Source organism: Myxocyprinus asiaticus, chromosome 14 (assembly GCF_019703515.2).
Source record: "Myxocyprinus asiaticus isolate MX2 ecotype Aquarium Trade chromosome 14, UBuf_Myxa_2, whole genome shotgun sequence".
Classification (NCBI taxonomy): domain Eukaryota; kingdom Metazoa; phylum Chordata; class Actinopteri; order Cypriniformes; family Catostomidae; genus Myxocyprinus; species Myxocyprinus asiaticus.
The window spans coordinates 6961215-6983448 of NC_059357.1; the positions used below are offsets into that span (position 1 = coordinate 6961215).

General features: G+C 38.8%; 1 protein-coding gene across 1 annotated transcript in view; it reads right to left on the minus strand.

Moving 5' to 3' along the window:
- Nucleotides 1-4689: 4689 nt before the first annotated feature.
- The window catches only part of LOC127451111 (glutamate receptor ionotropic, NMDA 2C-like), a 118972-nt gene continuing 101427 nt past the window's right edge, over nt 4690-22234 (minus strand). Inside the window, exons 11-14 of the mRNA XM_051715542.1 lie at nt 13519-13679; nt 13216-13403; nt 12710-12942; nt 4690-6882 (exon numbers count right to left, since the gene is read on the minus strand). Of these exons, the coding sequence (XP_051571502.1) occupies nt 5302-6882; nt 12710-12942; nt 13216-13403; nt 13519-13679 (2163 nt within the window). The 3' untranslated portion in view covers nt 4690-5301. The remainder of the gene's footprint in view (nt 6883-12709; nt 12943-13215; nt 13404-13518; nt 13680-22234) is intronic.

A 22234-nucleotide genomic window follows, 5' to 3' on the forward strand; every position in this document is an offset into this window, starting at 1 on the left:
AAAACAACATGCCAAAAACACTCTGTACCATATAGCAACATGCTAATTAACACTAAGAACACATATGCAACCGCAATACAACATGCTAAAAACTCTCATAACACTTTAGCAACCACAAAGCAACATGCTAAAAACTTTCAAAAAAATTTAGCAACCTCGAAGCAACATGCTAAAATACTATCAGAAAAATTTAGGAACTGTGAAGCAACATGCTAAAATACATTCTGGACACTTTAGAAACCGCAAAGCAACATGCTAAAAACTCTCAGAACACTTTAGCAACCACAAAGCAACATGCTAAAAATGTTCAGAAAAATTTAGCAACCGCAAAGCAACATGCTAAAAACTCTCAGAACACTTTAGCAACCACAAAGCAACATGCTAAAATACATTCTGAACATTTTAGCAACCGCGAAGCAACATGCTAAAAACTCTCAGAATACTTAAGCAACTGCGAAGCAACATGCTAAAACCTCTTAAAACACCCTAGTATAGTGGTGGTATGTTTTGCATGCGCAAGTTCCACTCACATTTTTTGAACAAAATCTTCTCATGCTTTAATCTGTCCAGTTTTTGCCATTTTGTTCATTATCCCAGATGCTCATCTTATATGAGAGAGATCCAGTTGAGTGACCAACAGAGATGAACCTCCCTATGGGAGCAAGACCCATCTGCAAGCCCATAATAATGGATGTTGAAGATCAGATGCCATCATGGTCCGCAATCTGCTGCTGCCCCCGTCCTTCCATTCACACCAGCTTTACTGCCCATGTGCCACCTAATCATGAGCTGGCCAAGATGTCATGGCATCTGCCCACAAAATCGAGGCTCATGCCAATCCCCACAGAGAGGGCAGTGGCTATAGTTTGCAGCCTGGGGTCTGTAAGCACCTGGGTGAATGCCAATCAGATTATGGATGAGGCCTTAACTACAGTATCTGCACTAATATGCCAGAGTCTGGCTTATATGGACAATTTTTGTTTTATATGTGATAAAGAAACACCTCTACACATAGAGCAATCCAAATGGGCAGTGCAAGACCAACAAAGAAAAGTTGTAATGCATATACAGTAAGAGAGTTTGGTTCAGAAACCTGTATACGTCAAGGTGCGTTTATACACAACAATTTGCAGCAGCAAGTGCAGCGATGTGGGCATGTCCAGTGTGATAAAGTTGAGAAAAGTTCAGTTATGCAGAAGAGTAGTGGCACAATGTGGCAACTACTAACTGAAGTGAAGACATTGGAGTGTACATCTGTCCTGGGTAAGATACTGTAGTCAAGTGCAGGAAGTTCATGTTACTTTGAACAATTTTCCTGTTGTATTGATTTGTATTTGCACCATATAATTCAATTAAATATAATTATATTTTTAATATAAAAATGTTACAAATTATATAAAATTAATATTTGATGATTTAAATTACATTTAAATAATGATTTATATCAAATATAATTATATAATTCATTTAAATATTGAAAAACAATAATTAAAAAAAAGATGCTACAAGGAAAACCATGTCAGAAATTGTTGCCATGCTAAATAGTTTGATTCATGCATTGATACTTGTTCGTGAAATGATGCATTATGCAGCGCTGCAATTTAAATACAAGTTCCCCTCCAGAACGTTCATTTATAGTGGCAAATAAACATATTAAAAGTTAGGTCATAAAATTACATTTACATTTGTGATCAAAAGCGATGGCTAGTTGTGCAGCCGGCCAATAACGTTAGGGCAAGCAGCAGTATGAATACCTGCTACGACCAAGAATGCAGCGATAAAATCGTTTGCCAATTTAATTTGCAGAGACAAATAAGCCATTTATAGCTTGATTTCCCTGAAAAGAGTCCAGGAAACTGCAACTCTATTTGGTGATGATAGTGGCGCAGAAATAGCACACTTTCTCTTTAATCTAAAAAAAAAAAGGAAATCTGTTGTCATCCGGAAATATATTTTCGACTCTTGATTAGATTGTTCGTAACATTGTAGCATTCACTCTCTATACAATAGAATTTAGCCTTCATTGATCACATCCTTAATGTCACTGCATTATCTATCTTGTCAAAAAACCCAGCCTTTCTTATTAGACACAATTAAATAAGGCCTCTTAAATCCATTATTCACCTCAGTGCAGTTATGAAAAATGATTGCTGATATAGGCTTAAAAATTGATCACCCCTCTAAAGAACAAATCAGTCATATCTCAAGCTTTGATAAATCTAATCTTTGAAGGGCTTTCCTTCCTTCAGAGGTTAGATGTTAAAGTGCCCCCATGTTTACATAGACACGTTAAAGAGACAGTTAACCCAAATATGAAAATTCTGACATCATTTACTGTACTTACCATCATATCATTCCAAACCTGTATGACTTCTGTTGTACACAAAATTATGTTAGGCTGAATGTCAGGGAATGACAGGCTCAGTCACCATTCACTTTTATTGCATCTTTTTTCCCTATACATTCTGCCTAACATCCTTTTGTGTTCTACAGAGCAAAGTTTTGCAGATTTGTAACTGTGTGAAGTAACTGTGTGAGTAAATGACAGCTTTTTTAGATGAACTATCCCTTTAATACTTCCTGATCGTGCATGCACATTCATGAGCTTCAAAGTCATCTAACTAGTCATTCCAGTGTCCACATCTGTCTGCCAATATCCGATTATTTATGTTGTGGCTCAGACAAACACCATCATGGGGAAGCATAGATCGGAGTGTGGAAATGAGAAGATAAAGCCTCCAAAGGATTCTCTTTACCAATTGCATTCTCTCTTTGAGATAAAACAATAAATCTTCCGATTGGGAAGTTGGTGGATAACAATTGTCTGATAACAATGCCTGGAAAAATGAATTGCACACATTCACAGTGCAAATCTCCTTTAATGAAAAGCCTATGCCATCAGCAGCTTTGAATGACAGTGTAACATACGCTATACCTGACTTTCAGCGTTTTTTTTACACAGTAGTTTTTTTGTTGTATTCAAAGTTTTTGTCTTTAGATGAAAATGTCTTTTAAATGTAGTCTATATTTCAAATTCTAGTCCATTCAACTAAAATGGCATATCATTTTAGATGATGAAAACCATATTTTTGTTACGTTATCATAAATGAAATTAAAAAAAAAACTTTCGTCAATTAACATTTCCGTGAGTAATTTCGTTGACAACATTAACACTGCTCTCTCCCACCACCAACTCTCCAAGCCCCTACACCAAGGTACTGCTGGAAGGAGAATTCAAGGTTTCATGCTTCATTCAAATGCCTTGTCTTCATGGTCACCATGTGCCTTTGTTACTTTTCCATCTTGTTCCATCTCAAGGGGACTAAATGAAGAAGGGGTTGATGCTATAGGTCGATATCGTGTCCCTGCTGATTGGCACAGTGCCCAGATATGCATCATCCTAAGCCAGCATGATTAAACATACTATTCTCCAGGGTCAATCAGCCCATTCGACCACCCTATATTATACTGACCTTTGCACTTTTTAAGGTGCAGAGCTGGAGCCCTGCCAGTCCTCCTGGGGCCCTCAAGAAGAGCTGAGACCATAGCAGTGCTTAACGGGACAAGATGAATGTTAGCAACCCACATCACATCTTAAAGACATAGGAAGGTGAGAGAGATTAAACTGCTCTTTGGAATCCTGCAACCACACTGAGTCAGCATTTAACTTACTCAACATGCGCCGACTACGCCATGGGCTGCTCCAAAAATAGGGGTCAGCAAATAAAAGACCAGTGCTTAGCGTTACATTGTTTGCTTAAAGGAATAGTGGATGACAAGCTCCAAAAGTGACAAAAAGCACCGTAAAAGTAGTCCATAGGAATCTTCTAAAGCCATACAATAGCTTTGTTTGAGTAACAGACTGAAATTTAAGTTCTTATTAGCTCTTAAATCTTGTTCTCGCTTGCTCGATATTCAAGCGTGATGCAATTGGTCAAGTTTCTTTTTTTGGGTGGATTATTAGTTACTGATTTCCATTCGGTGGTGCAGAATTTGCAGATGTAATAATACCTTGCCATTTTGTAAGTGTGAATTGTAATGCTTTTGCCACTGTGTAGAGGGAATCAAGAGTGAAATTGTATTCATGAGACATGTTTCCTTGGTCATAATTAATCTCAGCCTATATTTATGTGGCTATACAGTTGTCTAGACTCTGCGTTACCAAGAACGTAACATTGTGGGAGGAGCAGAACATTTAAAATTGAGTGTCTATAACATAGTTCACCGGTCACAGGATTAACAGTTAATTGCATTGCAAAATGAATGAGATTTCAAAAAGCTGTACATTTCTAAGCTAGTTTGTCTTTTTTAAAGCGTTCTTTTTTTGAGAGTAGATTTGTAAAAGCATGCCGTTTTTCACACAGTTATTAAGCACTGATGCCATTAATCTGTCTTTGTTCTACTGGAAATCAGATTTACACATTTCCTACATTGCAGCTTGCCTAACTCACTCAGGAATCCTCATTACTTCAAAGGAGATGAGATAGCACCTTACGTTGATCACAGAAGGCCTTTTGGGACATTGTCTCTGCAAGAAGGTGTTTGATCTTCTTATATTCCAATTGTTTGGCACAACACAACAAGATGATCAATGACTATAATGTGCTGCTAAGCTTGATTAATCGTTTCCAGTTTACTTTGGATTTTCTTTAGCTAAAGTCACAGACAGGAACAACAACAGTCTTTTCCAATTGGCCCTCAGGCCATTTCATCATTTATTAAACAGTGAAATAGCTGTGGAACTACAGATGGCGAATCACTTTGCTTTTGCATCATTCTTAAAATCAGAACTGAATTGAATTGGTGATGTAACGAATTTCTACAATTAATCATGGCTTTCTCAAACCCCTGGATTTATAAAATTCTTGGAAGACATTTTTGTGTGGATGTTAGAAAACTCTCCAGTTTATCAGAATCCAGATTTGTATTAAACCATCCTGATTTAAAGCTGCCTTAAGACATGCTACATCTGATTGTTTGCAAAGAATGAATGTAATCGGTATAATGGCATTTAAAAACAGTTTGAATAATAATCAATAGATTATATATTAAGAACAGTTAAATATCAATTTAACTCTTATTTTTTCAAGGTACACTTAAAGAAGTCTCCACAGTTATCACTTGTACATTCCCCCTGTTCCATCCCTGTTGTCATATTGTATTATTGCACTGAGATTGTATTATTCCACCTCTAGTCCTCCATCAACTTTTTTTGCTTGACTCTGTATAGCAGTTTCCAGTGTTTTTCTCTCACAGTTTGAGAGACACTGTCTTTGAGTCTGGAGATCTCCTCCATGGATTTCACACCTCAGACTCCAGACTTGACACCCTACCCCAGGGCCTTGGGGCATAAGGGCTGTGAACATTCCGTGCCACCAGAACCTGTCTGCGGTCCCTACGAACGGAAGAAACTGGCACAGTGTGCATTGACTCCTCATTTGATCGCCCAGCCCCATCAATAGCGGTGCTCTGGTACAGTACATGTCTGCTTCCTAACCGGGGTACCAGGGCAGCATTATCTGGGCAATGGTTGGTGCAGGAAAACAGGTGGCACATGTCTTTGGAGTGCTCATGAAAATAAGCGGGCCCCTGCGGTAGAGGACTCAAGTACACAGGCAGGTCCCTGTATGAGTTCAAATATGTCGAATATTGTCCTTGCACTAGTGTGGAAGAAGAACGACGCAAGGCTGCCGTATTTTGTAGAATTGCTTCCCGGTATGAAGGAAGGCGGATGGACTTTGAGTACTTGACCTTCTGGGGCTTGTATGGGTAGGAGCCCATGTGGGCTGGGTCTAGATAGGCTGGCTCCACCGCCATGTTGTAGCGAAGGTTATTACCAGCACTTCCATGCATCTTTGAAGGCATGGGATTCGTCACTACTACTCGAGGGAATAGGTCGGGCATGTTGATGCAACCGGTAGAAGATGCAGAGGTGGAGGGCTTCTCATCCAACTGTCGGATCCTGTCTCCACCCCAAGTGGCCCTGAGAAAAGAGGCACGGCGATTCGGTTTGTCCTTGCCCAGTAGAGGAACATCTTCCATGTCCGGTTCTAGGTACAACTTTGTGCAGGAGTTGCAGCTGGTATTCGGTCTCTGGTAGTGGCTTCGCATGCAAGGTGTAGTATGGGAATGGTTCTCCACAAGGTGGTTGCTTTTAAGCTCAGCTAGACAAGACTGAGGAACATCATAGTCATCTCTCCGGCGAGTTTCTGGAGATGCTGCTACATAGCTGTGGGATCTCTTTTTCCGACCCAGGCCTGCCATGTATTGTTTATGGCTTCTAGAAGCTTCCTGGTGTTCCACAAAGATGTCCGGTACCTGAAAATCATGGTAAGAGACGTAGCGAGAGGTAGGGTGGTGACAGGACTGATCTACAAACACGTGGGGTTTCGGGGCTGTTGGAGGTGGAGGGTCTCTTATCGCAATATGGGGACTGCTGAGGCTAGATATGGGTAGAGTTCGTTCATAAATATGGTGGTGGCTTGTGCGTGCGGGGAGAGTGTATCGCAGCGAGGTAGGCCGTGCTCCCACGTGAGGCTTCTCTAGCAGGTGCTGAGTGGTGTTATCTACGTTATGAGGGTAGGGGGAGTGGTTGCCTGTAACACTGGAGATGCAGGGCAGGCGACTGTGGCTAAAGTCAGCTCCTATGAGGCAGGTAGGAAGACTTGGTCTTGCTGCCTCCGGATCTCGTCGACTCCAGTTCTCTATGGTCTTAGTGGCATTGTCCAGGGAGTTTTCCACTCTTGCAGATGAAACAATGTCCTTTGCGGTTTGGAGCATCTTCAGCATGTTGGCTTGAGTGTAACTGGTGGTGACATCTGGGTTCTGCATGTTCCCTTTACGGTCCAGGTCCTCCACACCATTGAAGCAGCTGTAGATACCCTTTAAGAAGCAAAAAAGAAAACGAGTTTGGCAAACAAGCATCTTGGAGTGCATTCATCTAAAAAGTTCTTTGCTGAAGCAATAACAATTGCAAGTCTGATTTTCCACAAGTTTAATTTACTTTGCATTATTGTCTTCACCTCATATGACCATAAAAAATTCCATCTATTGTGAAAATTCTTAAACAATTGGCATAAATTCTGCAATGACCTAGATCAGGGGTGGGCAATTATTTGGAGGGGGAGGGGGTGGGGGGATACAATGTTCTGTATTGATTTGGTTCTTGTATCTTTTAAGCCCAAAATAGTTGTGTACAAAATTTTCTTAAGTGTATATATGACTTATGGGACTATTCTGCAATTGCCTAAAGCATTGTATTGCTCTACAAAGGTAGATAATTAAGACTCCCAACATCAAGGGTCTGTTTTGATAAAAAAAAAAATATATATATATATATATATATATATATATATATATATATATATATATATATATAGAAAATTAAAGAACTTTTCATGTTTGTCACAAAGCGGTCAGTTTACTTATTTTATTCTCAAAACATTGCCCGTTTACGTGCTAAAAGGGTCAGGATGCGGGTCTTCTCTAAGCTTTGTCCGCCAATGGTCTGGCTTTCCATTCAGTACACAACTTAATAAAACAGGCTGCATGATTATAACAAAAGATTACTGCAAGAGTTAGATTCACATACTGCTGCGAGTAAGTTAAACATTTCTAAATTACACAAACAAAAATATATATTCGTGAGGAGTCGCGTGGCGGCATGCAAGGTTCAGACATGTGAATGGCGAGCTCTGTGCACTTTTTAATACTTTTTGTGTCATAAACCGGTGAGATTCTATACACCCTGTTCCATAACTGTTCTATGTAGACAATATGTCAAAGAATTAATTTTTTTTCCCTTTTTTCTTTGTTTCTTTTTGTGCTGGTTCTGCCTAGCGGCTGGAGTTTGTTTTGTGGAAGAACACACCTTCGGAACAGTTATGTGGATGAATCTACACGTCTTTGTTTTTATCCCGCCTATTGGCTGGAGTTTGTTTTATAGATTATTTTCTGTTGTGTAATTCTGTCTCACAAAATTTGTACAGAAGCACTGGACATGAGCAATCCGACAACAAAGTTGTCGCGGGGGCTCTCGTAGGTGTAAATGGACTGTTTAAGTTTAGAGGGATAGACGCCGGTTGGAGCTGTCGTGCACGGGGTTAACGCACACATTTTTCTTTTTTCTGTTTGTTTGGTTCGGGGGGAAGTTCACCATTTGATTGTTGCACTAATGTTGAAATGTGGTCTTTATAATTGTATTTTTGACACACAATCTATTTTTTCTAAATGTCATAATGTCAAATGTTAATATGAGTGGATTGTCTCTCTCCACGTGGAATGTGAATGGATTGTGGCACCCCATAAAAAGAAGGAAGGTTAATTCTTTTCTTAAATGTAAGAAATATGATATTGTGTTTCATCAAGAAATGCATCTTTCCCCACAGGAAGCTAAAAAATTTGGGAAGACATGGGGTGGACATGTTTTCTTTAGTGCTGGCTCAAGTAAGAGAAGGGGAGTCATTACATTGATAAGAAAACATCTACAATTCAAATGTCTCAAACAGATTAATGATAAATTAGGAAGAGTCATTATTGTTTTAGCAGAAATTCAGGGGTAAAGGTTGAATTTGGCTAATATTTACACACCTCACGTTGATGATCAGGGCTTTTTTATAGATCTTGATGGGATGTTGCAAGCCGCTGGCACCCCTCATGATATAATATTGGGAGGACACTTTAATCTTTTGATGGACTCAGTCCTTGATCATAGTGAAGCAAAAGTGTGTAAACCCCCTAGAGCAACATTGACGCTTCACAGGATGGGTAAAAATCTTGGTCTCACAGATATTTGGAGACTTTTGAACCCACCTGTAAATTTTTTTCATCAATCCATAAGATTTATTCTAGAATAGTTTTTTTTTTTATATCTAAGTCCATCATTTCATCTGTTGTGGATTGCTCAGCTGGAAACATCTTAGTCTCTGATCACACCCTGGTGAGTTTAGAGGTGTTGCCACATACGGAGAAAAAGAAATCATATAGTTGGCACTTTAATGTATCCCTTTTGCAATATCCTGAATTCCAACAAATGTTAAAGGCTGAAATCAATGTTTATATGGAGACCAACTGGTCCTCAGTATCCTCTGTGGGCGTAGCTTGGGAGGCACTTACGTAAAGCGGTTCTTAGGGGTCGGATCATACAGTATGCCTCATTCATCAAAAAGTCCAAAGCACGAGAACTCGTGGAGTTGGAAGGGAATATTAAAAGTGCCAAGGCAGAGATGAAGCGCCGAATGTCATCTGATGGCATCAGAGAATTGACCCGATTGAAATAAAGATATAATACTATTTTGTCACGGAAGGTGGAGTTTTGGCTATTCAGTCATACTTTGAGTCGAGGGACAAAGCAGGGAAGCTTTTGGCTAGATATTTAAAGCAGAGAGAGTTTTTTTCTACATTCCCTCATTGAAATCTACTGGTGGTGAAATTTTTACCTCGGCTATTGATATTAATAATGCTTTTAAAGAATTCTATCTTGATCTTTATAGTTCCACATCTTCGTCTACTGATGAAGATATTAGAAACTTTGTGGAACCATTAGAACTCCCTAAACTGACAACTGAGAAAATTCTCTTCATTCTGAGATAACCTTGGAGGACTTAGCGAGGTAATTAAGGCCCTGCCTACAGGCAAGGCTCCGGGGCCAGATGGCTTTGAATATTTTAGATCTTATGCTACAGAACTGGCTCCACTTTTGCTAGAAGTTTATATGGAATCATTAAAGAATGGAAAGTTTCTGCCAACCATGACACAAGCCCTGTGTCTGATACTTAAAAAGGACAAAGATCTAAGCGAGTGTAAGAGTTACCGTCCAATTTCCCTGATCCAGCTAGACGTTTAAATGTTGTCAAAAATTCTGGCTAATCGATTAATAAAATTATGACATCTCTTATACATATAGATCAGGTGGGGTTTATTCGGAGCTGCAACTCTTCTGATAACATTAGGCGTTTCATCAATATTATGTGGTTAGTGGCGAATGATCAGACTCCGGTCGCTGCCATCTCACTTGACGCCGAAAAGGTGTTTGATATGGTAGAATGGGATTATCTTTTTAAGATTTTGTAAATATACGGGTTCGGGAATACTTTTATTGGATGGTTTAAGTTACTTTATAGACAACCGGTAGCGGTGGTACAAACAAATGGATTAATTTCAGATTATTTTACTCTGGATAGGGGCACCCGGCAGGGTTGCCCTCTTTCCCCATTATTGTTCTGTCTTGCCCTGGAACCATTAGCAGCCGCGATAAGAAAGGAAGATGATTTCTCATGAATGTCTCACATTTGCACTCAGTAGTGTTTAATTCTGACATTTATTTAAATGTTGTCTCAAGCATATGGCTGAACCCCAAATTATGTATTAATAAGTCCCCTTTTTGCTGGTCAGAGTGGATCGTGAGGGGGGATACTACACTCGGTGACCTATATGAGAGTGAAGTATTGAGATCCTGAGAAATTTGGTTCAACATTTTGGGATTCCCAGATCTCAGTTCTATAAGTATTTACAGCTGCGCCACCTGCTCTGTACCATTTTTGGGAATAGTTTACACCCCCTAAAGTGGCAGATACTCTGGGAGTGGTGAATACTGCTTTTGGAAAAGGTCATGAGGTATCAGTGTATTACTCCCTGCTAATTCTGAGTCTGGGGGACGGAGCTTTAACTTCTATCAAGAGATTATGGGAGAAAGATTTAAACTTGGTATTGGAGGAGGGAGTGTGGGCTAGGATTCTAAAAAACATTAAGTCTGCATCTAGAGATGCAAGGGTGTGCCTTATGCAATTCAAGATTTTACATAGATTCTATTGGACCACCGCTAGATTGAATAGGCTTGGTCTTAAAGACACACCCACATGCTGGTGATGCCAATCAGATGGAGACACAACCCATGTCTTTTGTGGGTGTGTTAAGATCCACGAACTTTGGTTGAAGATTCAGAGTTTTATGTGTGAGGTATTGGGCACTCACATTTTATTTTGCCCCAGACTCTGTATTTTAGGCGATGGGGCGGTCATCAGTATAGAGAATAAGCACATAAAAAACTGGGTCCTAACTAGCGTTATGATCGCCTGATGGATAGGTTTAAGGGGATGGAAGTCGGCTGGAGCGCCCCCATTTCAGGAGTGGTGCTTGGAGATGGGCAGGGTGGCAGCTTTTGAAGAGGGGTCATCCAGAAGACTGGGGAATTTAGACTTGTTTGTGGGGAAATGGGGCAAATATCTGGCATTTTTGGAGGGCTCTCGGGGAGGGACAGTGAAGAGAGAGGTGTAATGGATAATGTGTGTGATTATTATATATTGTTTAGTTTTTTGTTTGTTTGTGTGTCTATAATCATGTGACCACTGGGGTTGGGGGTCGGGGTGGGGTTGAGGATTGGAGGTGGGGGGTATTATTGGGGGTTAAATATTGATTCTGTTTGTATATGTTTTGCTTTTATTTGTTAATAGATTAATCAATTAACAACAAAAACAAAATGTTAATCATAAAAAGAAAAGGACAGATAAGTCAAAAAAGAAAAAATATATATTTGTCTCTCGCTTGCTTTTGCTAGCGTGTCAATGATTACCTCTCAGCATGTCAATGCCAAGATCTATGTTTGGATTTTATTCAGGTTCATTACTGAGAAGGTTTGCTGGCAAACTTAGTAGCACCAAACAGCACAAACAGCCTCAAGAATGGACACGGAGTGGCCATATAAAAACTTTGAGCAGAATATCGCACTAGAGATCGCTCAGTTTGTTCAAAGGGGAAAGTGGGAGCTAGAAAGACCACACTCGCATGCATGGTTGCCAGATTGCACAAAATAAATATTACATTAGGCGGAATATTTCCAATTTGTGCAAGTATCAATTTGGGGGTTTGGATCTCTTAGCTGGCAACACTGAGCATGTTAAATGCTTGTGGAGGTGTATTAGGTCCCAATGCAAGACAACTGAAATATCCAATGAAAAAAAAAAACACTTTTTAGGATAAATGAGCCATGCCCGCGGGCCTTATTAAACCATGTGGAGGGACGGATCTGGCCCGCAGGGTGTAATTTGCCCATGTTTGACCTAAATGAATAAATATCTTGCATGATTCACCTTTATCACATCCATTTTCGATATAAGCTCATGTTACAAACTAAGTGTGATTAATTACCTGGAGAACTGTCAGTGACAGATAAGATTGTCAAAACTAAAAGTGTCTGTAATTAGCCAATAGAAAAGTATCAGCCTAAGCATTTGTTTTTTGTTTTTTTTCCCTGACTGTTGAATTTTACCTTTAAAGCTGGTCTTAAATTAAAGATCTGCTTAAGAAAAAGCTTAAGCTGCTCTGCTATGACCCAGAGATCCAAATTTAAGTTTAATGGCTGTGCCCTTGACATTTGGTTCACGGCCTGGAGCTCCCACTGAAAATCAATTTTCACCAATATATATGTTTCTAAAGTCTCTGCTAAAATTTCAAGGTACATTTAACCATTCTTAATACAATTCTCATTGGCACTATTTTCTTGTTAGCACATTCTGTGGTAAAAAAAAATTGATGTTTATGTAAACATTTATGGGTGAGTTATTAATTATTATACACCAGGCAGTGGAATAATTTGTAATTGATTGTTGAACCTTGTTCAAAGTAATACACATTTTACATTAAAAAATATAATTAACATTAAAGAATAAAAGTGAAATTTCCACAGGATAACTTAAAAATGCTATAAATGTACCCTGCTAATGGCCAGTAAGAATTCCAAGCGTTCAGACTTGCGGACAGAATGTCGTAACTTCCAGTAAAGCAGATGTTCCCAGGCAAACACCAGCAGACTGAGACCCATAGCAACTAGAAGCATGTAGAACACTCCAGCCATGTTGTCTATGTCAAGCTTCGAGCTCATGACCTCCTTTTTCTCGTTACGACAAATACCAGTCAGCCATACCGTCTGCAGTTTCTGAGTGTCACCTGTGATACATAATACATCTCGGTCAGAAATCATTATGAAGCAGAGCTCTTTTAGCTGAAATGACACGGACAGAATATTTTAGAGGGAAATAATGGTGCGTCATCTACACAGTATTTTCACGTACTGTTCTGTCTTCAGAATTTCACCATTTGAATGTACAGAGGACCAAAATATGAATTATAAAAGACTCTTGTACGCTTTGTTGACTAAAGGCATTACAAAGCTCTGCGACCATGGAATTGGATCCAATCAGAGGAGCTAAGTGAGCTTACCATCAGCAAGGAACTGAAGAAGAGCTAGGTCTATGGGGCGCTTCCAGCGAGATTCTTTTTGAAGGGCGATACCATAGCCTGTGGTAGCAAATACCTTCCCGCTACCGATAGTCACAAGTTTACACCCTTCATCTTTACCAGCCATGTAATTAAGCACAGCTGCATCATATATGAAGGCATCCAGCTTCCTGTTGCAGTAAAGAAACAACACATTGTCAGATTCTACCACTGTTAAGTTACTAATACATTTATGTTTAACTTTAAGGTTACAGTCAACAACTGTTCAATGTGCAGTGAACATACCCTGTCTTGAGACTGTTGAGGGCATCTTCCACACCTTTCTGGTTGTACTTCACCATGTGGGAGTGCATCTCCGGATAATTGCTCCGTATGTTGCGCTCTGTGCTGCCATTGGGCACTGTACCAAACCGAAATGGAGGATACTGGTCTTGCGGTTTCTGGAACTGAAATCAAACATTTTAGCAAGTTAGCATATTTAGCTCAGAAACTGAACTTCATTGGAGGAATATTCTGGGCTCAATACAAGTTGGTTATGGGTGCAGAGCCAAAAAAAAAGTGCCTTTTGGTAAGAAACCTCTGTTTTTTCATTGAAACCTGTTTGAGTGTAAAGAGTAGCGTCTCTAGTTTTGTTTGATATGCCGCTTTAAAAAAAATCATTCATTTTTCCCGCACCAGCGTGCTGATAAACATGATGTCCACATACGTGGTTTGTGGGACATTTTTCTCTCAAAAGTTGAAAAAACATGCAAGTTATTTTGAATAACTTCCAACATTAACACATCTTTGGGTTATTTTGCTTCATTTTACTATACATTTTATTTTGTTATCACTGTACAATACAGTTCTATTCATTAACATTAGTAAATGCATTCCTATATATTTACTGTGCAATTTCACATTGAGAATCATTGGGTTCATCCAAAAATTTTGCTTTCAGAGGCTTTATATGGAGTTAGGATGAAAATAAGGTTCTGAGTAATAGAACTATTCCGAGACCAGTGCAGCCAGACAGCACATTGGAGGTTAAGTCATTCACTAAATAGGGAGCAAGGGAGCATCCTATTGCTCTCTATGCAGCTAAATGTATTCAATCCAAACTTCCAATCAAAAGTTCAGTTTCAGGCTGCAGATGATGTTTGGACCTCTCAACATGTTTGGCAGACATGGGACAATGGTAATCAGTACATGGATTCATAGACATAGATTACTTTGAATCAAAATTAATTATGCTAATTTCTGATGTAATGTCTGTAACATCTCAAACATATGAATAACCAACACTCCTGGAAACATCATAAACAATTTGATGAAAAAAAAAATTCTAGACTTTCTATAGCTCTATTTAAAATTTCACAGCTTAGTTCTGCTGTCCACATATGTGGACATACATTTTTAGGAAAACTATTTTCTCTTAGAATTATTATTATTATTATTATTGTTATTGCTTGTTTATTAGGTGCTACTAGTTACAAATCAAAAAGGGAAATGGAAAATGCACACAACAGTCACGCTCGGGTCTCAGGAGGTTAAACCCGGAATATTCATTTAAGTCAACATATTTCCTTAACTCATTTATCTGTTCTAAATGTGAATTATTCGCTGTTGCATGTTATTCCAAAGAAAGACATTGTTTGTTTTTTGTCGAAATGTAATATCTAGCACTTTAAAACCAACAGCCAAATAGCTATTTAGGCATTTTTTAACAAACTTGCAATTTCACAATTCAGTCAATTCCCAATGGATAAATTCAGTTCTCCCACATAATTTTTTCCTCATTGAAAATCCATATTTTACTTTGAAATACGTCACATTACATAATTAAAATGGGTTGTGAATGGTAATTTAGATTGTCTTTAAAAATGTACAGTCAAAGTGTGAGCTCAAGATTAGAAGTGGTAAAAAATGTGTTTTTGGATGAGTTACTAAGTTAAGAATTAGTTGAACATTTTAATAGATTTCTTCACTACTATTCGATAAAACAGTATAATGGCTTTGGCTGGGAACACTACTGTATGCTCCTGAAAAGAGTGATTAAGCTTTTCTTAAAGCTGGATTTCTGTATGTGAATTTCTCTCATCCAAGGATTCTCACAATTCTGTATCACCAAATGCCACATTAAACCCAATCTAAATCCAAGCAGCAGCAAGAATATGAGAAGGATTAATCCTCAGAAAAACTGGGGAAAAAATTGACTGCAGTGATAACTCGGACAAAAGCCATATTGGGTCATCAACGCTCTTTCTGTCTCAACCCCCAAGTGCTTCTCAGCCAATTAATTCCCTGCTCTGCTCAAATTCTGACATTTGAACCTCAACTTGTGTTGTACAACGAGTGGAAATGATCTCACCTACCTGGCCAAACAACCTGTCTTAAATCTCTCCTCATTTAGTTTTTACATGATTCCGGTCAAGTTCATTAAGTGCTGTTAATGTAATATCAAATAAATGCAATACACTTACTAAGACAGAACTTTAGGACTCAAGGCATGAATAATTGTTCTGTAATGTAGGTAACCTTGGTTTAGTGAATGAAGGAGAACAGTCTCTAAGGAATAGGTGGAAGTGATTGTATTCCGGCTGAGTGTGTATGACAGACTCCAGTTTCAGTGAATGCGTCATTCTAATAATTTTTGCTGTCGTTCAAGGGAAGAGAAGAGCATAAGTGTTCTTTTTTTTTATCTGTCTTACAGGCGCTGGCCACACCAAAAGTTATTTTGCTAACTAAGAAAAAGTATTGCAGCACAGAACTGTCTTCAAAGGCATTATGTGTCTCCATCTGTTTTGAAAGCACTGTGGTGTGCATTAATCTCATTTAGATTTATGCAGCATTTGAGTGATACATCCATGTCACTTGAGTTACCATTTTCTTCCCATGCAATAATAAGTGGTTTTTGCTAATACACTATTACTATTGCTAATACTTAGGTTTTAGACAATTAAACATTGGTGCATAACTTGTCCCGCACCATTTGTGCTACAGACATGAATGAATCCTCAAATTGTGTGGCTTGTAGAGAAAAGGTGTGCTGTTGATTTTCTAAACAATTGTACTTAAGATTTACGCCTGGCAGACCATAAAACAGGCAAAAACATCCCATAGAATTACATTGACAGTGGGATCCGAGTCATATCTAGGGACCAGAGACTTGTTTGGCTTATAAAAATCTATTAAAATATATAAATAATTAGAGCTGTCAGAATTAAAGTGTTAACGCATGCAATTAATGAAAGTTTAACGCATTAATTTTTCTTAATCGTGATTAATGCGTTTGCCATTAATACGGCATAGACACTGGTTGGAAGGGTGGAACCTTTGTAACGTGTCTTCCCACAGTCATTACACTGATGCACATTTCACAACACACACAACAGCGCTTTCATGCTAGTGATAAAATGATGGAGAAAGGACTTCCTAATGCTATTTGTTTTACAAAACAAGCCCAGATGGAACTTGTGATAGAAATCAAATATTTTTCTGCCTAAGTAAGGCGCATCTTAGTTAACACAAACACGTCAGGTTTTAACTATAATCAAAACGCAAACTGAGACGTTTTTGTCTGCAGACACTTTTCTGTTTGTATACGTACTCCGGGGGGGGGGGGTACTGTATAACAGCAGTATAACCAACCCCCACCCAAGCGGTCCTGCTAATATAGGGTATCAAGGTAAATAAAAAATATAATGAAAAAATGAAAAAACCCCATAAACATCTGCACAGTAGTACATAAGTTCTGCTACTTGGGATTTAATAACCTAGATACTGTCTCTACGGCATTACTCCAAGCTATTAAGGTTGAAGATTTTGCCTTATTGATGCGAGCAGTGGAAAGCTCCAATAAAATTATATCGTTGAGTTGTTTCAACCATTGTTTCAAACTAAGGGTATGTGGGAGGAGCCACCACTCTGCTATATATATATATATATATACAGGTGCATCTCAATAAATTAGAATGTCGTGGAAAAGTTCATTTATTTCAGTAATTCAACTCAAATTGTGAAACTCGTGTATTAAATAAATTCAATGCACACAGACTGAAGTCGTTTAAGTCTTTGGTTCTTTTAATTGTGATGATTTTGCTCACATTTAACAAAAACCCACCAATTCACTATCTCAAAAAATTAGAATACATCATAAGACCAATAAAAAAACATTTTTAGTGAATTGTTGGCCTTCTGGAAAGTATGTTCATTTACTGTATATGTACTCAATACTTGGTAGGGGCTCCTTTTGCTTTAATTACTGCCTCAATCCGGCGTGGCATGGAGGTGATCAGTTTGTGGCACTGCTGAGGTGGTATGGAAGCCCAGGTTTCTTTGACAGTGGCCTTCAGCTCATCTGAATTTTTTGGTCTCATGTTTCTCATTTTCCTCTTGACAATACCCCATAGATTCTCTATGGGGTTCAGGTCTGGTGAGTTTGCTGGCCAGTCAAGCACACCAACACCATGGTCATTTAACCAACTTTTGGTGCTTTTGGCAGTGTGGGCAGGTGCCAAATCCTGCTGGAAAATGAAATCAGCATCTTTAAAAAGCTGGTCAGCAGAAGGAAGCATGAAGTGCTCCAAAATTTCTTGGTAAACGGGTGCAGTGACTTTGGTTTTCAAAAAACACAATGGACCAACACCAGCAGATGACATTGCACCCCAAATCATCACAGACTGTGGAAACTTAACACTGGACTTCAAGCAACTTGGGCTATGAGCTTCTCCACCCTTCCTCCAGACTCTAGGACCTTGGTTTCCAAATGAAATACAAAACTTGCTCTCATCTGAAAAGAGGACTTTGGACCACTGGGCAACAGTCCATTTCTTCTTCTCCTTAGCCCAGGTAAGACGCCTCTGACGTTGTCTGTGGTTCAGGAGTGGCTTAACAAGAGGAATACGACAACTGTAGTCAAATTCCTTGACATGTCTGTGTGTGGTTGATGCCTTGACACCAGCCTCAGTCCATTCCTTGTGAAGTTCACCCAAATTCTTGAATCGATTTTGCTGGACAATCATAAGGCTGCGGTTCTCTCGGTTGGTTGTGCATCTTTTTCTTCCACACTTTTTCCTTCCACTCAACTTTCTGTTAACATGCTTGGATACAGCACTCTGTGAACAGCCAGCTTCTTTGGCAATGAATGTTTGTGGCTTACCCTCCTTGTGAAGGGTGTCAATGATTGTCTTCTGGACAACTGTCAGATCAGCAGTCTTCCCCATGATTGTGTAGCCTAGTGAACCAAACTGAGAGACAATTTTGAAGGCTCAGGAAACCTTTGCAGGTGTTTTGAGTTGATTAGCTGATTGGCATGTCACCATATTCTAATTTTTTGAGATAGTGAATTGGTGGGTTTTTGTTAAATGTGAGCCAAAATCATCACAATTAAAAGAACCAAAGACTTAAACTACTTCAGTCTGTGTGCATTGAATTTATTTAATACACGAGTTTCACAATTTGAGTTGAATTACTGAAATAAATGAACTTTTCCATGACATTCTAATTTATTGAGATGCACCTGTATATATATATATAATATAGCTGTTAGGCTGGCAAGCCAAATCATCGTTTGTATTTTAGAGAGGTTCCATTTGGAATCACCATTTAACAGGAGTAATATTGGGTCAACAGGAATAACAAAACCAATCAGCTCAGATATGCTAGAGCAAATATCCTTCCAAAAGACCTTGATATTTTCGCACTCCCACAACATATGTAAGAAACTACCTATCTGTTGGTGTGGGCATAAAGTACAGTAGGGACTGATAGAGCTGGGAATAGGTCGTCGTGAGACAGGTTATGAGTGAAGCTACCATCTGTGGCATTATGACTGAACTCCTAAGTCAGAATCCCCCCTAAACGTAACAATATTGCACTCTGATTGGCCTGGGATAGCCAGCCCACGAGGGCCCGGTGAGGAGAGCCATTCCAGACGGGGCCGGGGTGTGGCTAGATGAGTGCCGTCCCTCTCCCATCACCGCACGTTTGTGGAGAACCTGGTGTTAAATGACTCGTAGACGACTTGATTTTGGAGCGATTTCGTTTAAGTGGTGTCCAGTATGTCCTTATTATGACTGAATGCCTCTAAGTCAGAATCCCCCCCAAACGTAACGATACCGCAGCGCAGCGCGACTCCGATTAAACCGGGTTAGCCGGTCTGTGAGGGCCCGGAGTCGAGAGCAGTATGAGACGGGGCCGGGGCGCGGCCGGATGAGATCCGCCCCTCTCCCATCACGCACCGCACATTTGTGGAGAACCTGGTGCTAAATGACTCGTAGAGGATCGTGGAAAGTGGTTTCCAATATGTCCTGTGACATAAGTTAAAGTTAATTAATTGGTGATTGATGAAGTAAAGATATTTTCCCACACTGTCTCCCAACCTATACCACCCACCCCCACCTCTAATTCCCTTTCCTATATTCGAGGAAGATGCAAGCGCTTTTCATGTGGAGTTCAAAGCGGCGCTTGACGCTGGTGCTGTTGTCCTGACGCGAATCATGAACGCGGCTTTACAGTTGCTCTAACAATGTGCCTTGCCACAGTCTATTGGCTGATTAATATTGTGGAGGATGAGAGTTTAAAAGATTTGATGCCCATTGCAATGAATATGCAACATATGGGGAGACTAGTTCTTTCAATTTGTCAACCTCCCAATTAGACTTAGTGAAACGTTTAATGTTACTTTAATTGGTGCTATTTTTGTGCATTTCTATCTTTATATTGTGGAAGGCTTTGTTTGGAAAATGTAAATAAAGCATTTTATTGTTACATATTGTTTTCTTCATGGAAATATATGCATTTTGACAGGAAAAGATGCATATATAGTGTCAAATTTCAGCACTTTCAAAATCTGCGATTATTCACAATTAACTACGAAAAATGATGCGATTAATAATGATTTAAAAATTGACTGACAGCACTAGTAATAATGTTAAGATAATATTAATATAAAAATATTCTTGTTATATAATATAAAATTAATAAAATATAAAAATTAAAATGTGGCAGCAAAAAAACTGCTGCTATTATCAAAGTTTAAGCAGTTTGAAAGCAACAGTGCTACTTAACTGATCTGTAAGATTTCTTACCCTAGGGATATATTTTGCCTTTCAGGTATTTTGTTTAATAGTGCTTTCCAGGCATACAATTTTAATTGTAATTGCCGGTAAACAACTGGAGACGAAGGTAAAAACAACAGTAGTGGATGTGCACATCAAGAACACGTGTATGGAGGTAAATTCATGACTAAAGTCTTTTAAGCATAAAAGCATGTTGAATTGCTCTAATTGAAAAAAGAAATGCATTGTATTATCAGTGCTTGCATTTACAGTGCTTGCATTTTGGGAGACTGAAATTTTAAATTGTTGTATTTTTAAGCATTGAATACTTACTTTGGAAACATTTCACAACTAATTTCATTATTAAAAATTCAACCTTAAATATTCAGCATCCAAAGTTCATTTCCAAAATATTCAGTTCATTTAAAAATACCATCTAGATTTTTTGACAGGTAAAATTCAGCCTGCACAATTTTGAACTAGGCAATCATGCGCCCTATATTACATCTTGTGCGAAGAATCTTGGATTCCTGTTCAACAGCAGCCTCAAATATGATAAACAAATAAATGCTGTGGTAAGGTTGAGTTCCTTCCACCTTCGACGCATGGCAAAAGCTAAATCTTTTCTCTCTATGAAGAACTTTGAAATTGTCTTCATTTCATCATGAGACTATTCTAACTGTCTCTATACTGGCGTAAACCAATCTTCTCTATCTCGTCTTCAAATAGTCCAAAATGCTGCAGCTAGACTTCTGACGAGCATATGTAAATATGAACATATTTCCCCAATTTTGATTTCACTGCATTGGTTACCTGTTAGATACAGAATTCATTTTAACATTGTATTATTTGTCTACAAACCATTGAATAACAAGGTGCCTCCATATCTCTCTGATTTGCTGCACCCACACAATCCTTCAAGATCTCTTAGATCTGGGGATCTCAGATTGCTCTCTTTTCCTAGATTAAAATTAAAGCACAGAGGTGACCGAGCCTTTGCCATAGCCGAACCTAAGCTCTGGAACAGCCTGCCGCTCCCTATTAGAGCTGTGGCATCTCTATCGGTTTTTAAATCAATGCTTAAAACATATCTATTTTCATTGGCCATTAATTTAACTTGAACCCTTACACTGAAGTGTTTATATCACTTTTATCTTTCTGCCTGTGATTGACTATTATTGTCTCTTTTTATCTGCTCTTATCTATACCTGCTTTTGTACAGCACTTTGGTCATCCCTGGTTGTTTTTAAATGTGCTTTATAAATAAATGTGACTTGACTTGACTAATATGAATAGTCTATTAGAGGAACACATGGAATGGTGTTTCTACAAGAAACATGTTGACTTCAACATCTTTAAGCTTGTTCTCTTCAAGTCAATCATCTAGATAAAGGACTCACATGCAAGACTTGTCGGGCAAACAGAATAATATTTTGCATTTTATTTGAACGCCTCTCAATTTCTCTTGCTCTTGTTTTTGCGTACAGATCATTAAATTATGGATTGCGTCTCTTGAGCGCAGCGGCATGATAGGGTGCGGCACACAGCGCAGAGGGAACATTACATCAGATGCATTTCACACGTTTTTTGTAGCAACGCTGTCAATATGCCACATTGATGGATTTTCCAATATAGAAACAAAGATTATCGCTCACATGTGAATGGGTTCAAATTTCTAATCGTACATTTTTAATTGCAGATGTGAGCGCACTGCACTGCTCTGGGCCTCGTTTCACAAAAGCATCGTAAGCCTAGATCGTACAATACATCTTATGATTCATCTTAGTTTTGCCTCCCATTTCCCAAAGCCATCGTTACTTAAGTAGTACTTACAAAAGCACGTAGATTTATGAATGCTCTGGAGTAATCGTACAGAGCTAAGTGCATCTTAATAGACAAGGCCTGGGTTTCCAGATAACATTGCAACTTAAGCTTTAACAATCATCTAAACTAACATCGCT